This window comes from Sprattus sprattus, assembly GCF_963457725.1.
Source record: "Sprattus sprattus genome assembly, chromosome: 12".
Lineage (NCBI taxonomy): Eukaryota > Metazoa > Chordata > Actinopteri > Clupeiformes > Clupeidae > Sprattus > Sprattus sprattus.
In genome coordinates this window covers 27,619,475-27,635,217 of record NC_137910.1, presented here as the reverse complement: position 1 = coordinate 27,635,217, position 15,743 = coordinate 27,619,475, and the positions used below count along the sequence as shown (strand labels likewise).

The window sequence follows — 15,743 nt, the reverse complement described above, 5'->3', positions numbered from 1 at the left end:
TGAGTTTATTTACAGCCAACACCATTGTATTACAAACACTGACAACACCCACACATAATGAGAAGGTAGCCTACACCTGGCGATTCTCTTGCATTTAATCTTTCACCTTTGAATAATGTATAACGTCGTTTTAAAGCGCTGTTGCCTTCCTTATAATTATTATTGCCGCGATAAAATTACTTTCAGCACCCACAGCCGTCGTAGAAGTGTATATGGCCTGTAAGTACGATCAAAACCTTCTGAATCCGACCACCCGCCCATTTACTTCGGAATGGTGTTGATTTCCTCTCACAGGTCTCCGCAGCGCTTCCACCTCTTCCTCTGACCTCGCTCTCCACTCCAGGATGTAATTGTAGGCTCTTTTTCAGCCAATGAAACACAGACCATTTTCAATACCCAGGGCCAACTACTTTCTCATAGTGAGAGAGAGGAGAGTCAGGAATGCACCTGTGTGTGTGTGGGTGTTTTGATTCATTTCAACTTTATATTGAATCTACATTCTTTATAGTGAGTGCAGATAGTTCCTTTAAGTGACATTGAGAACATTTAATACCACTCTACCATATGTGTCTGTTTTGTTTGTTTTCTCAGATACATTTTTCATGTGGAGAAGATCAGTTTTTTAACTACATTAATTAAAATACATTTCTTTCAGTGTATGTGTTAGTGTGTACTATTGGGTCACATTCTATCCTAAGAGGTATGTGATGCAGAACTTGTGGAAAGCCTTAATTGCTTATGTCTTCTGCTGCAGCTGAAATATTGAACAGCCTCAGTGCCAAGAGAGGACTCTTTTAGAAGTGTCCCTCTGGTCCTCTAGCTGGGAACAGAGTGCATTTGTGATCTACAGCGTAGAGTGGCGTCTTCTCTTTGGCCCACACTCTCTCTCTCTCTCTCTCTCTCTCTCTCTTTCTCTCTCTGTCTGACGCACTGCTGTGTATTTTCTTATCTCCCCAGGTGGTGAGCCGTGTAGCTGCTCAGCAGGGCTATGATTTGGACCTGGGCTACCGGCTACTGGCTGTGTGCGCGGCCAACAGGGACAAGTTCACCCCCAAGTCAGCAGGTGAGCCTCAGGTCCTCCTCTCCTCTCCTCTCCTCTCCTCTCCTCTCCTCTCCTCTCCTCTCCTCTCCTCTCATCTACTCTCCTCTCCTCTCCTCTCCTCTCCTCTCCTCTCCTCTCCACTCCTCTCCTCTCCACTCCTCTCCTCTCCTCTCCCCTCCGCTCCTCAGCATCCTCACACTGGGTTGGGGAGGTGTCCTGTGGTATTTCTGAGAAACACAACGTTAGTGCTTTAAGGTCCCTCAGCATGTGGAGGACTAGAGCAGTCAGAAACCTTCCTGAAGACATGGCCACACTATGAGGCCATCTATTGTTGGAGCAGTGGGGCTGTAATTATTCAGAGGTTTTATCTCAGAATTCATCAGGAGAAATATGTGAATGACTGAAGTAATTACTAGTAGATAACCCAAGGACAACAACCGTCAGAAGAGCTAAGCTAAAACTAAACAAACATCCTGTTAGCCTTGTAGATGTGGTAAGTGCAGGCTTATTTATTTCATGTCTTCAGATGCTGTATTGAAATTCAGAATACAAACATGTCACCATCCTCTGACTTTAACTTACAGTGAGTTCCCACGCATCCGTGTGATGTGTGATATGAATTTTTTATCACTCCAGTTATATTAACACTGAGGCATGATGTGTTTCCCTCCTTAAAGACCTTTCTTTGAAACTGAAATATTGCAACGGGTTCTGTTTTCCTGGATGTGAGTCTGTAGGTTAATTACTCCAGGCAATCAAAGAAAGGATTTAAAACTCTGAACTGGGGTTAATCAAAGAGTTGTTTGTTATGTTTTGCCAAAAAAAATCCTTCGATTTGATTTGGTTTTTCGTAACCTGTGTATTTACAAATGCTATGTACTCTGAGCATGCCAACCCCCTGATCACACACACACACTTTCTATTCCGCTCCTGTCAGTTTTGTGTAGACAGAACAGATATGTCTCAGTGCTGAGAACAGGAGCGGGCCCAGACCCATTACAGAGGCATTACACGTCTCAGAAATCCAGACCTGTGTGGCCAAAACTCAATTTTCCTGAAGTGTCCTGTTCTTGTTCATTTGTCAGAGTACATGGTGGATGGGCCTGGTGGAACAGAGACGAATGGGTCAGGGGGAGGTCGACTGGAGGTGTGTGCATTGCACACCGCAAAAACACACACACAATAAAAAAGAAGAAAAAAACTCTGACAAATCTAGCTGCTCAGAATGAAGATAAACGTGGGTTTGAAAGGCAATGCAGATGGCCTACAATCTTCCTTCAGTGGAAAGGCTTTTCCATGCTGGACCACTGGCGTGGTACACTGAGAAAAGGGCAGACATCAAGCATATTTAAGGTGCACAATATACATTTCACATCAAGCATCTTTAAGGTGCACACTATACATTTCACATTAAGCATCTTTAAGGTGCACTCGATGCATTTCACATTAAGCATCTTTAAGGTGCACAATATACATTTCACATTAAGCATCTTTAAGGTGCACACTATACATTTCACATTAAGCATCTTTAAGGTGCACAATATACATTTCACATCAAGCATCTTTAAGGTGCACACTATACATTTCACATTAAGCATCTTTAAGGTGCACTCGATGCATTTCACATCAAGCATCAATAAGGTGCACACTACACATTTCACATTCAGTATCTTTAATGTGCACACTATACATTTCACATTAAGCATCTTTAAGGTGCATAGTATACATTTCACATTCAGTATCTTTAAGGTGCAAACTATACATTACACATTCAGTCAGAATTCAAACCTCTTGCTCACCTCTACCTCATTCCATATGGCAAAGCCTTAGGTTAAGGAGACTGTATGTGATATATCTAAGAAGCTGATCCATCCAAATACATTGAAAAGCCTAGACTTGGGGGTCTAATGTAAACAGGCCAGTCTGTACGGAGGTGAGCAATGAGCTGTGGAGTGAAGGTGAGTGTGGAGCAGAGAGGAGAAGGGAGGATGTGTGTGGAGTAGAGAGGAGGAGTGAGGAGCAGAGAGGAGCAGAGAGGAGGCATGAGGCTGTGTGTGGAGTAGAGAGGAGAAGTGAGGATGTGTGTGGAGCAGAGAGGAGCAGAGAGGAGGCATGAGGCTGTGTGTGGAGCAGAGAGGAGGCATGAGGCTGTGTGTGGAGCAGAGCTGAGGGTTGGGGGGGGGGGTCTGGCAGGAAGCAGATGTGAGTCAGACTGTGAAGATCACATAAGCATCCATCTTAACTCTGTCACCAGGGCGTCTGCACATCTAGACATGGAGACGACAAAGGCAGAAAGCACACAGAGACGCACACGCTCACACACAGACACACACACACACACACCACACACTTATGGAAGGATACATGCATGCTTAGTGCAACCATGGAGGCCTACTCTTTTAGAGAATGAGAGAGGGAGAGAGAGAGAGATAGAGAGAGAGAGTGAGAGATAGAGAGATGAAAAAAGAGAGACAGATGATGCTCCTCCACTGCGCCTCCAGTCTCAGGCTTGTGGGAAAGAAAGTGCAACCGCAGCGAAAAATCACATGACGGGCAGAATGGCGACAGTGGGGCGGCCAGCTGACACCAGAGACCCAGGCTCAGAGTGTTTGTGTCTGTGTGAGTGTTAGTGGGAGGCTGGTGAGTTGCACATAGACACAGACACACACACACACACACACACACACACACACGTACTGTACACACACGCACACACAAGATACAATCAATAGAGCATCCGTCTGCAGGGCCCAACACTTGAGAGGTTCCGGATCTTGGGTTGTCTCATACTTGATGTAGCTGTCAATCATTTCTAGATAAAAACTGGATAGAATAGTGTTTCATTCTGAACAACCACAAGAAGGTGCAGGCAGTCTAAATGTGCAATGAGTGAAAGGTTAGGCATGTGTGTGTGTGTGTGTGTGTGTGTCCATGTGAGTGTGTGTGTGTGTCCATGTGAGTTTCCCCCTGTGCATGTGTGTGTATTTGTTTACACGTGTGTGTAACTGTCACTGCTGGTGAGAGAGGATTAGACTCCTATCTTAACCTTCATGTAGAGCGGAGTCCTGCGCTGTGCTCCAGCTGTATGGTTAGCGTTAGCATGGGCCAAGCTGTTGCACTGCTCCTCTCCTTAGCTTAGCACATTCCTCATGTGGGGAGGTCCATTAAGCAGCTATCTCAGCTCCAAATCCAGCAACTAACCTGCCATTAAATCTCCTGCTGCTGAAATAGTCCTGATGTGGACCTCTTAGGTACTGTTAAAATACTCTTCTAAATCCTCTCCGTCTTTGAAATGGTCAAGTGTTTGACAGGAGAATTAATTAGACTACTTGAACGCTGACAGGATGAAATTCACACCAGTTTAGCACTTCATCAAAGGTGAGACGTGCCGTGTTAATCTCTGGCTACTGCAGCCCTGTGCTGCCCCAGCTGCCCTATCTCTTTGTTCCAACTGCTGTGCGTTTGCCGCTCTCCCGCCCACCGCACTCTCGCTCCCTCACTCGTCCCGCTCACATTCAGTGAAAAGCACATCAGCATCAATCACAATGACAGACAGACCCCCTGAATATCTTTGTGTGCCTGCCTGTGGAAGTGCCCCCCCCCCTACCTCCAGCAGCGCTAACCTCACTGTCACTAGTGCTGTTTACCCATTTCCATAACATGAAGCCGCTCCTCCAATTAGCTCAGTGACTCGGGGCGAGCTGAGATGCTGCTCAAGTCTCCCCTCTGAGGTATTTTGACAGGATCATTTTAAGGTGTGTCTGAGACAGAGTGTCTGTTAAGAAGTCTTTGTCTGTGCTGTTTTTGGCCAGTTTCGGCGTGACTTGGTGGCGTTAGGAATGAAAAAAATGCATGATGGTGTTTTGGAAGCAGGGCCTGTGTTGTGTTTCTACAGTCAAGGACTGGTCAGCCTCCTTTTTAGAATTCATTAGACTTCCCGACTGCTTGTGTGGAATAGGAAATAAATGCTAGGTATTAACGTGAGGAGTTTCATTTTTCATATAATCAAGAAATATAATGCTTTATTTACTCTGCTAGTATCAGCCAATCACATGTGAAGAGTAATTGGTAGTCATTCTTTGTAGTTTTGGTTTGCAGTTTTATTTCATTTTTTCAAGTTTAATGGCCCCGCTTTTAGAGATCCTCTCAGCCCATCTCGGCTCAGCAGTCAGCCTTCGTTTGGGACACTCCTGAAAGCATTTTGGGTAGAGAGCCCACACAGTTAGATCTAGTAAATGGCGTGTGAAAAGCTCTCTCCCTCTCTCTTTCTCTCTCTCTTCCTCTCTCTTTCACTCTCTTTCTATCTCTCTCTCTCTCTCTTTCACATTTTGATAGGAATGTTTTTTTTTATATGGCTGCCGTGTCTTCACTGACAACTCATGGGAGTGCAGTGGGGAGGAAGAGAGGGACTCCTTTTCTCCTCCATTTTCGTCTCCACACATTACAAATCACAAGATGTCATGTTTACACCTGCCACAGCCCTGACTGATGGCCCACACTTTCATATTTACCATGACATTTTAATAAGTGGCTTTCACTACTAAAATCCTGCTATTGGTTTGTTTGTTTGTTTGTTTGTTTGTTTGGGAACAAACCACTGCAGTGTTATCCATTGATTAGCCTTATTGTGCATTTTAAAACCCATGGGGCGAGTAGGGGTTTGTCCAGAGGCTGTATTCTCCTGTGTTGGGTTCTTATGGGGGGATGCCAGCGCATTGGCTGGGAGGTGAAACTGCCTCCTCAGTGCAAACGTAAAGAATGTTCCGGCGCTGCGCAGAGCTCCTGTCAGCATGCCGTAAATCAGAGCGGCGCCGAGGCCACGTCAGGAGAGCAACCAATCCGCCGCGCGGACAGTGACGGATGGCCTCCGGCACGCGGCTGTAACTCACATGTCATGTACATACACACGGTTTACACAGCAGACACAAGTGCAAACACACAGGAAACGCACACGAGCGGCGGCCCTCCCGCTGCCGGTGACAGTCAACACATTGTGTGCTCATCCACATCTTTTCACGGCTTGTTCGTGGCAGTCAAGCCAGGCTGTGGACTAGGCAAATCCTAGGAGTTCAACTGAGGAGGCCAAGCAAAAACTGCTCTCTTAACGACCTAATCAACCTTGCAGACTTTTCTATTTAATTACTGCTGACTAAGAGCACCAAGTCTGAATTATTAACAGGATGTCGGCTCATTTCAGAAAGCAGCCTCATTCTGTTTTTTCTACTCTTCCTGCTGCTGCACCTCTCTGGAAATGATGAAATCACTTTGAAACCATCAATGTGTGAAAATGTAACGTGGTTTTGCCTGTCCAACTGCTAGATCTTTTCTGTTGTGCAGTAATAATGAATTTATCTATTTTTCACGCATACGCCAGTTTGTGTTTTTACAGGGCCAGACACAGCCAATCGACATTTTTAGTGATTTACATGAGCAGAGTATAAATGTGTGCATTTCTCTGTGTGAGAGAGAGAAGGAGAGAGAAAGAGAGAGAGAGAGAGAGAGAGAAAGAGGAAGAAAGAGAAAGAGAGGGAGATGTGGAGCTAGACAGTGAGTCAGAGCTGAGGTTTCTATTTGAATCAGCTTAAACTCTTCACCTCGCCTCTGATGGAGCCCTTAGCCTTGACACTTACCGCCATTTTCTGATACTTATATTATTCCCCGTCTAAGCAGGATATTGGGCATCTCTCTACTCTTTGATGTGCTTGCAGGCTACACCAAGCACAAGGACAGGTAGGCTAGATGTGATAGATATTGAGCTGAATCCCTCACTAACATCATCTTAGTGCGTTATGAAAATGACTCCTCTGTGTTGCTCTGTTTTATTAGTGCTCTTCATCACAGTAGCAGGACACACACTGCTTCACAGATGCACTGTGTGCATTTAATTACCGCGGCGCTGCTAATTAAACAACAGAAATTAACCTCTGAACGGATATAGCAGCAGTATTAAAAGTCTTTAATGAGAGTGCGATGTTGATAGCCTGAGAAGTGAGCACCATGTCTGTTCCCGATGTTTCACACATTGAGATGTGGGTAATTACCACAGTGGATGAGGGTGGACATGGCAGGCATCAAACACTTGAAAAGCTTCCTCATCACCTCGCTTATTTCTCCCCACTCTGAGGTCAGCTGGGGAGGCTGTCTGTAACTCAGGCTCCCACCGGCCCACATGTGTATGCCCAAGCGCCCGCACGCCCCACCAGCCCACATGTGTATGCCCGCCCACCCGGTCCCTAATTAGCTCGATTTAGTTGTTAGATTTAGTGGCTAGTGTTTATGTGAGCTCGGGTAAGCACCTGCTGATCATTTGCAGCAGCAATGGATTCTCCTTGGCTTTGATATTAGTAATCGCTGCTTACAAATGCTGCTTCAGACGAGATGTTTAGGGGCTGATGTTCTCCCCCCACCGCTCTTCGGTTCTCTCTCTCTCTCTCTCTCTCTCGCTCTCTCTCTTGTTCTCTCTCTCTCTCTCTCTCTCTCTCTGTTGTTCTCCCTCTCTGATGCACTGGCATGGGGCCAGAGCACTGGCTGTCTGTCATGCCAGGCCCCGCCCTTCTCTGCAAGTTTGTAAAATGAGCCGCCTGCATTAGCTCCCCCTCTGCCTCCACAGAGTGGCCATGACATTGTGTGTGTGAGAGAGAGAGAGAGCGAGAGAGGGAGGGAGAGTGTGTCTGTGTCTGTGTGTGTGTGTGTGTGTGTGTGCCGTGGCTGCTGGGTGAAGAGGCTCTGAGCTGAACAAGCGATGGATCACTAGACAGGGAGGGAGACACATTAATAATGGCACCATACATCTGAGGTAGGGAAAACACCACGGCTGCTGCTTCCTCCTCTTCTCCTTCTCTCTCTCTCTCTCTCTCTCTCTCTCTGTCTCCCTCTCTCTCTCTCTCGCTCGCCATCTGTCTGTGTCTCCAGCTCATCTCTCTCTCCTCCTTCCTCCCTCCCTCTCTCTCCTTTCCTTCTCCCTACACCCTTCAAAAACCTACAGAGTAGAGTGCTAGTTTGGACTGTGGAGCTGAGGGCATTGCTCAGGCACTTTGTGGGGGTCCGTGAAGTTTTTGGAAAGCTTAACCTGAATATCTTTCCTTTGCTCCTCTCTCTCTCTCTCTCTGTCTCTCTCTCTCTCTCTCTCTCTCTCTCTTTCTCTCCCTCTCTCTCTCTCTCTCCCTCTCTGTCAGAGGTAGGTGCAGTAGGAGCCCATTAGCACTGAGCTCCATCTGTGATTGGCCATGCCTTGGAAACAGAGAGCGAGAGAGAGAGACAGAGACAGAGACGAAGAGAGAGAGAGAGAGAGAGACGAAGAGAGAGAGGGAGTAAGAGAGAAAGAGAGACACTGCTGATGAATAATTGATGTGCATTCTGCAGTTGCTGGACAGGCAAGGGAAAGAGGGAAAACGGCACGGGTGCCCTGAGAGAAAAAGAAGGAGAGAGAGAGAGTGAGTGAAGAAAGAGAGAGATAAAACAGGGAGCTGAAAGATTGCTCAGGAGTGTTTTCAGCCACTTGAGCCCTGAGCGTTGTGTTTTCCTCTCACTCTCTGAGCAATGAGGAGAGTGAGATGAGGCGGGCACTGCCAGTTTGTGGGTAAGTGTTTGTGAGTGTGTGTGTGTGTATATGTTTAACTGTGTTTGTGTCAGCGTTTGTGTGAATGTGCATGCGTGTGAATGTGTGTGTGTGTGTGTGTGTGTTAAAGTGCATGAAAGTATAGGTGTCTCTGCTCCCACGTGCAGAGGTGTGCGTGTGGCAGGCTGCGTGGTGTGTTGTGGCGTAGTGGGAGTGGGCACTGGGTTGCTGGGCGTCCCCGTATGGATCTGTTGACTGCTGTGGACCTCTCAACAGGCTGGGCACGAGGCACAGTAGGGGGCTGGGGGAGTCTCTGGCGCTCCCGCTGGAGGTTCCCTGCTGTGGGTTTAAACTAATGGAATGGGAGGTTGGGAAGCGTGACTGGAACCTCTGAGCTGCGCACATAGATAGAGCCGCAGCAGCTGACTACGTCTGACCCACTTCCTGCTCCCGCTCTATCGCTCTCTTTCTGTCTCTCTCACTCTCTTTCTGTCTCTCTCTCTCTGATAGGGTCAGAATGAGTTTGATTGTCTCTCGGAGAAGCAGTGACCTACTTGAGGCAGTGTGTTTTTTAGAAATATCGTGAGTCCTCTCAGCAGTTTGACATGCGCCTAGCGACAGGCCGGCTCCAGCCACTCACCCAATTAGACTGACAGGAGCGCGGGTGCTCGCCCATTCATCAAGCACAGCTCTCTAATTGGCGCTGCTTGTAATTTCACTTGCCCTGAGAGAATACCAGGGAGATAGACAGCAAATAGTTTTATTTACATTAAATGAGTGCTCTGTTAGATGCATTTGTGGTGATACCATAAATGGTGTACATGCATACACTGGTTCAAATGTCTTAATGCACAGCTGAGGGCAACATGGACTGGTTGGCTGCTGGTATACAGTGTGTCTCCTGTGTAATGACATAAGTATGTGAGCATGTAAGTGTTTGTGAGCTATATTACAGTACAAAAAGAAACATAAATGTGAACATAAATTAGTACCAGTCCCTTGTCAGATGTGGGCTCTCTCTGTATATGAATTTGCTTATGAAGCTGTCTTACAGTCTCCCTTCAACACACACTTCTCTAATGCTAACACTAGTGCCAACACGTGTCTGTTGCTCAGAAGATGCTGCTCTAAGGACTTACACACCTGAGGTGAACTCATGGAGGTCCATGTAGATGGCGGGGAAGCCGACCGCTAGCTGCTATCAGGGCCCTGGTTCTCATGAACGTGTACTGCAAAGAAGAAGAGCACTGCTGAAAGCTCTCTGCTGCTGCTGCCATTTCTCTGTTTTGGTTCATTTTTGTTGCCTCACACATTTCCTTCTGTTGCTAGCCATGTTTTTCACAGTCTGGCTGGGGGGGAGACTCTTGGAATGCTTGTAATGATTTTTCCCTCCTCTCCATCCAGCTCCCATCAGCCCCTATGTGAGGTGATGATGTTCTTAAGTGCCGGGTGATAGTACGGCTGTAACATTGGTGCACTTGTGGTCTAATCGATCGAATCAGGGCACGCTCTAAACTTGGCAGTGTTACAGTAGCGCCTTGCACCAGCAGACGAGTAAAATTGGAGTGTTATGCAATTCTGTAATTCACCAACGTTTGAACTCTTGACACAAGATCAGATGAACTGTGTGTTAAAGAGTGGTACGCATAGGAGCCTTCATACACATTTATGTATGGAAATGATATGTAGTAATTGGTGATCTGTGATATGAATTGGGCTAATCAGCCTTTGTTTGTTCTGCTGTTTTGTGGAGCACTACAAATGCTTTAGTGAGTGAGGCTAGGCTATGTGCCTTTTCTTTCATGAGTGACACATGTGCAAGCAACCTGGGATATTTAGGCTGGATGCCGGGGCTGTAGATCTAACCTGTTCGTCTCTCACCCTGGAACCCATTGCCACGCGACTGAGATCTGCACAGCTGCCACAACAGGCTCTCAGTTGCCTTATGGGTGTCCACGCACTGATAACTGGCCAATTCTGCTATAAAGATGCTTGTTTTTTGGTGTTGAGAATATCCTTTTGTTGCCTTGCCCCCTGATGTAAAATGTTGAATTTAAACCCCACAGAAACCAACACCTGCAGGAGATGTCAGAGTGACTCAGGTACCCCTTCTGCGTTGTTCTCATGGCTTGTCAAATCCATCAGCGGAGAGCGCTCTTCTCCAGCCTCCTTCATTATCACACCTTCCTCCTACCCGAGCATCCATCTCTCTGCTCCTTTTTTCCCGTCTTCTTCTTTTACTCTCATCTCTCCGAGCTCTCCCACTCTGAGTCACTGTGACGCTGATGCTGCTGTGCTTCTGTTTATACTGGGGTCGGGGGGGGGGGGGGGGGGGGCGCGCATCAGCTGCCAGGTGGGCATCCATAACTGTTTTTTGTTTCTTTCCTGTTTTACTTTTTGCTAACGCATGAACTATGTTTTCAGATTGAATTAGCTATGCTTGTTTATTTCCTTTGTTGCCGCTGTGTCATCTCGCTGAGGTGTTTCACCGGCTGTGGTCTGGTCAGAGTTGGGAGAGCTTCTATTTGCTGTTTGAAGGTCTCATCTGAAAAGAACACCTGATGGCTCATTTGGGATTGGTGCAGGGAATGGCAGAGGTTCCCCTGACCCTGAGCTCCAAAGGCAGACCGGAGCTCCCATCTGTGTGGCCCTCACCCTCGGGCCTGCACTGCTGCCTCTGTGTGGTGTGTTCACTCCTGGCTGTGTGACCTGCTGGAGAGTGTCCCTCTGTGTTGTGTGTCCACTCCTGGCTGTGTGACCTGCTGGAGAGTGTCCCTCTGTGTTGTGTGTCCTCTCCTGACCGTGTGGCCTGCTGGAGAGTGTCCCTCTGTGTTGTGTGTCCTGGCTGTGTGACCTCCTGGAGAGTGTCCCTCTGTGTTGTGTAGCCTGCTGGAGAGTGTCTCTCTGTGTTGTGTAGCCTGCTGGAGAGTGTCCCTCTGTGTTGTGTGTCCTGGCTGTGTGACCTCCTGGAGAGTGTCCCTCTGTGTTGTGTGTCCTGGCTGTGTGACCTCCTGGAGAGTGTCCCTCTGTGTGGTGTGTTCACTCCTGACCGTGTAGCCTGCTGGAGAGTGTCTCTCTGTGTTGTGTGTCCTGGCTGTGTGACCTCCTGGAGAGTGTCCCTCTGTGTTGTGTGTATCCTGCTGGAGAGTGTCCCTCTGTGTTGTGTGTCCTGGCTGTGTGACCTCCTGGAGAGTGTCCCTCTGTGTTGTGTGACCTGCTGGAGAGTGTCCCTCTGTGTTGTGTGTCCATTCCTGGCTTTGTGACCTGCTGGGGAGTGTCCCTCTGTGTTGTGTGTCCACTCCTGGCTTTGTGACCGGCTGGAGAGTGTCCTTCTCTGTTGTGTGTCAACTCCTGGCTGTGTGACCTGTTGTACATTTGTTTGACAGGTACACTGTTACCAAGGAGTGACTCCATCTTAGAAGCCTGTTATTCCATCCCAGCAGTTCCAGGCCTCTCTAATACTCTAGTCTTGATATTAGTTGGGTTGAATCGTCAGACAGTATGAGAGTCCCACACATTCACACATTGTCAGTTCAGTGGCCCTCAGTCCTGGTCCTCAGCTCTACCAGTCTCTCTGGGAGTCTTGGTTTAGCCCTGGTCCTCAGCTCTGCCCCGTCTCTCTGGGAGTCTTGGTTTAGTCCTGGTCCTCAGCTCTGCCCCGTCTCTCTGGGAGTCTTGGTTTAGTCCTGGTCCTCAGCTCTGCCCGTCTCTCTGGGAGTCTTGGTTTAGTCCTGGTCCTCAGCTCTGCCCCGTCTCTCTGGGAGTCTTGGTTTAGTCCTGGTCCTCAGCTCTGCCCCGTCTCTCTGGGAGTCTTGGTTTAGTCCTGGTCCTCAGCTCTGCCCGTCTCTCTGGGAGTCTTGGTTTAGTCCTGGTCCTCAGCTCTGCCCCGTCTCTCTGGGAGTCTTGGTTTAGCCCTGGTCCTCAGCTCTGCCCCGTCTCTCTGGGAGTCGTGGTTCTGCCGGGCTCAGACCCTGCCTGGTTACATCAGCATCTGCGGGGCGGCTGGCTTTGACCCACTGGCCTCAGTCAGGGGGTAATTGCTGCAGCTCTTGTGTCTGACCCAGCCTCCTCCACTCGGTCTTGTGTTAATTAGTGTGTAGGCTCGCTCGGCGTCATTAGTTAACAGCAGTTTGACACACCAGTGCTGATAGTGTATTAAGGTGTGTGGTGTATAACCCATGGGTGTAGAGAATATAATATCTGTAATGCTTTATTTGAACAGGACATGATCTTTTGAAATCACTGAAACTACTCCAGCCATGGCTGTCTTTGCCCCCCTCTCGGGCTTTGATGCACTTGTGAATATTACATGTTCATTGGCCTTGGTGCACCGCATGATCTGCCTTCATTTATTTTATTTTTTTCTGACAAACCAATCTATCAATAATAATAGTGACAATTATAAATGTATCCGTTTTATACTTTGTCAAGCTGTGATTGACATATAGCATATAACCTAGATAGCCTACGTATATATAGCCTAAGACAGAGCAAGGGCAAATTGTGCTGTCAGTTCTGGTGTTGTAAGATAGTTATGCAAGCAACGTTATCTAAGGTTTGTTATTTTCACAGCTAGCTAATGTTAATGTTATGACGCAGTGTCCTGATATAACATTACACAATTAGGCTACGTATATGTACTCCTAGATGGTTAACTCTTCCCAAATATTGCTTGGGTGTAGAACAATCTAGAACAATCTAGCCGGATGACATTTCTGTGACTGCAACAGAGCGTTCTATTGTCAGCAGTCAGTATTATAATGTATAATGTTACCCATTTCTGCTCATGAAGCTTAAACTGATCATTGGAGAAGGATGAATGCTGCGTCTACGTCATTGCCAGATTGTACACTACACTCAGTTGAATACTGTTCAAAGAGAGGTCAAATAGACTACAGCAAACTCTCACATACAGGTCAAACGAGCACTCGTTAGAGAGAGAGAGTGAGAGGGAGGGAGAGAGAGAGACACACACATTGTTTATGCCTGTTGTCACGGTTTTGCTCTCTTCATAGACTAGTTGCCCCTATAACTTTTCAGAAAGCATGCCAAGGACAGGGAAGAGGGGATAGAGGCATCGGTGAATTCACTGAAATGAGCGCCTTGATGTCCTAACATGTGGCCTGAGTGCCCTCAAAACAATATACCTCATCATTGGGCAAGTGGCTTGGTCCCTAAAAGGCCTAATTGTAACATTTATGCAGTACATACTGTATTATTTGTATGGTAAGAGTTTTGTCATTTTGTAATTATTCTAAACATTGGCGTCAAGGAGAATTTGAGGCAGTGGCCATTTGAACTTGATAAGTCTTACTGTACAAACCACAGTTGCCATCTAAAAGACACTTGGTAAAGGCATGTCAGAAGGGTATTACAAAATCTGTCGAGAAATCTTCTTTTCTAAGAAGGGTTTAGGGGAGTTTTCCCCCTAAGCTCCTTACATTTGCCGGGAAAGACCTGCGCTAACAGATTGAAAAATCTGGGCTTGGGGAGTGATTTGGTGTGTGGTCACATTGAAGAGGAAGACGAGCACTGCCTGCCCATGAGAGGCGGTGTGGAGGTGATCCGCAGTGGACAGTCACCATGCGTGGCAGAATGGCACCTCTAATACAGACACATCTGAGACTGACCATCTAACCTCATCAATGAGCCACTGAGTGTTAAACTCATTATCAATCAAATCTGCTACATATTCAGTTCCTTAAATGAAAAGACACATACCAGCTCTTATTCTCACACTGTGTCTCAACGGCTGTGTCACCTCCAGCAGTACGGGTGGACCAGTCAGTAAGCAGTGATTAGCTCAGTCTCTAAGCATAAAGGCAGTTTGAGTGCGCTCGGCGTAGCCCAGTGGCTCGTGCCCAGGCTTCACACTCCTGCTCTGGCTGAGTTTGTTTGTTTGCGTGGCGTGCCGTGGCATGCTGTGGCGTGCGATGGCGTGCTGTGGCTGTCAGCACAGTGGCGTGCCGCACCATGGCAAGGCGTGGTAGCTCTGTGGGCCGACAGACGTGGTGACCATGTGGCGGAGTGCTCAGGGGGACGGCGCTCTTAAGCTGAGACGCCCCATAAACCCTCGCCAGCATGTCTGGCCCACACGCCCACCCGCCCGCCATCGGTCTCAACACTCACTGACTGCCAGCCAAAGTGGCCCCAGAAGCACACAGACAAGGAGAGAGGTAGGGAGGGAGATAGAGAGAGATGGAGAGAGATGAAGAGGTAAAGGGTAAGCATTTTGTGTCTGTGTCTTGACAGGAAAGATGGCAGAAAGATTCTCACAGATGAAGATTCTCTAGTCATTAAAAGCAGTTATACTGAATTCATATAGTTTTGTTGTTGTTGTGTAGTTTTCTTGCCATCTAAGTTTGCTATAACTGCGTTTGTTCTGATTTACTTGGATGTAATTTATTTCATTAGGTCCATTTGATATCATTAAGTAGGCATCTTGGGACTTCTTGAGACAGTGTTGATATTCCGCATTCCATGAAAATGACTTCTTTCCCCTAAAGGTGAAAACAAAAAGAAGAGCAAAACAAAAAGAAGAGCACATTTTAATGAGCAATAAAAAAACCTTAATTCACTATTCATTAAGCGCGGAGGATCGCATGCCAATGAATGACACATTTGTCCATAATGGCTGCGTCAGGTTCACTATGCGGAGCCCTTTTTAATTCACTTGAACAACATTCATGTTGTTGGCCGTGGACTGTCCCGCTCGCTGTTGTTCCATAATTCACGCGGCTCTCTTTGTACAAATTTCCCTGTCATTCCCCTCAGCAAACCTCCCGCTCATACTTGGCCCCACAACGCTGGAAATGAATAAATAATGGAGAAAACAAAGAGGCTGTAATGTGGCTGGCAGGGGCGGTGCCAGGGAGCCAGGCCATGTCTGTTACAGGGGGAAAACTCTGATTAGAAAGTCAAGCAGAGTGCTTCATCTCTCCCTCTCTTTCCCTCCTTCCTTCCTTCATTCCCTCTCCCTCTCTCTCTCTCTCTCTCTCTGTCTCATGGGAGAGTTCATCTTGGCTGTCGTCCACAACTACAGCTCTTTCTCCACTTGTAGCCATCGCTCACTTTATTAGCCATAGAAAAGCAGCATCATAATTAAAAAGCTTCTAATGATCCATTGAAGGCTGTAAAAAAGGA

General features: G+C 47.3%; 1 protein-coding gene across 1 annotated transcript in view; it reads left to right on the top strand.

Annotated features, from left to right (window-relative positions):
- zmiz1a (zinc finger, MIZ-type containing 1a) overlaps positions 1-15,743 on the top strand; it is a 130,574-nt gene that overhangs the window by 97,337 nt on the left and 17,494 nt on the right. Inside the window, 1 exon segment of the mRNA XM_080849026.1 lies at positions 958-1,063. Coding sequence (XP_080705152.1) covers positions 958-1,063 — 106 coding nt within the window.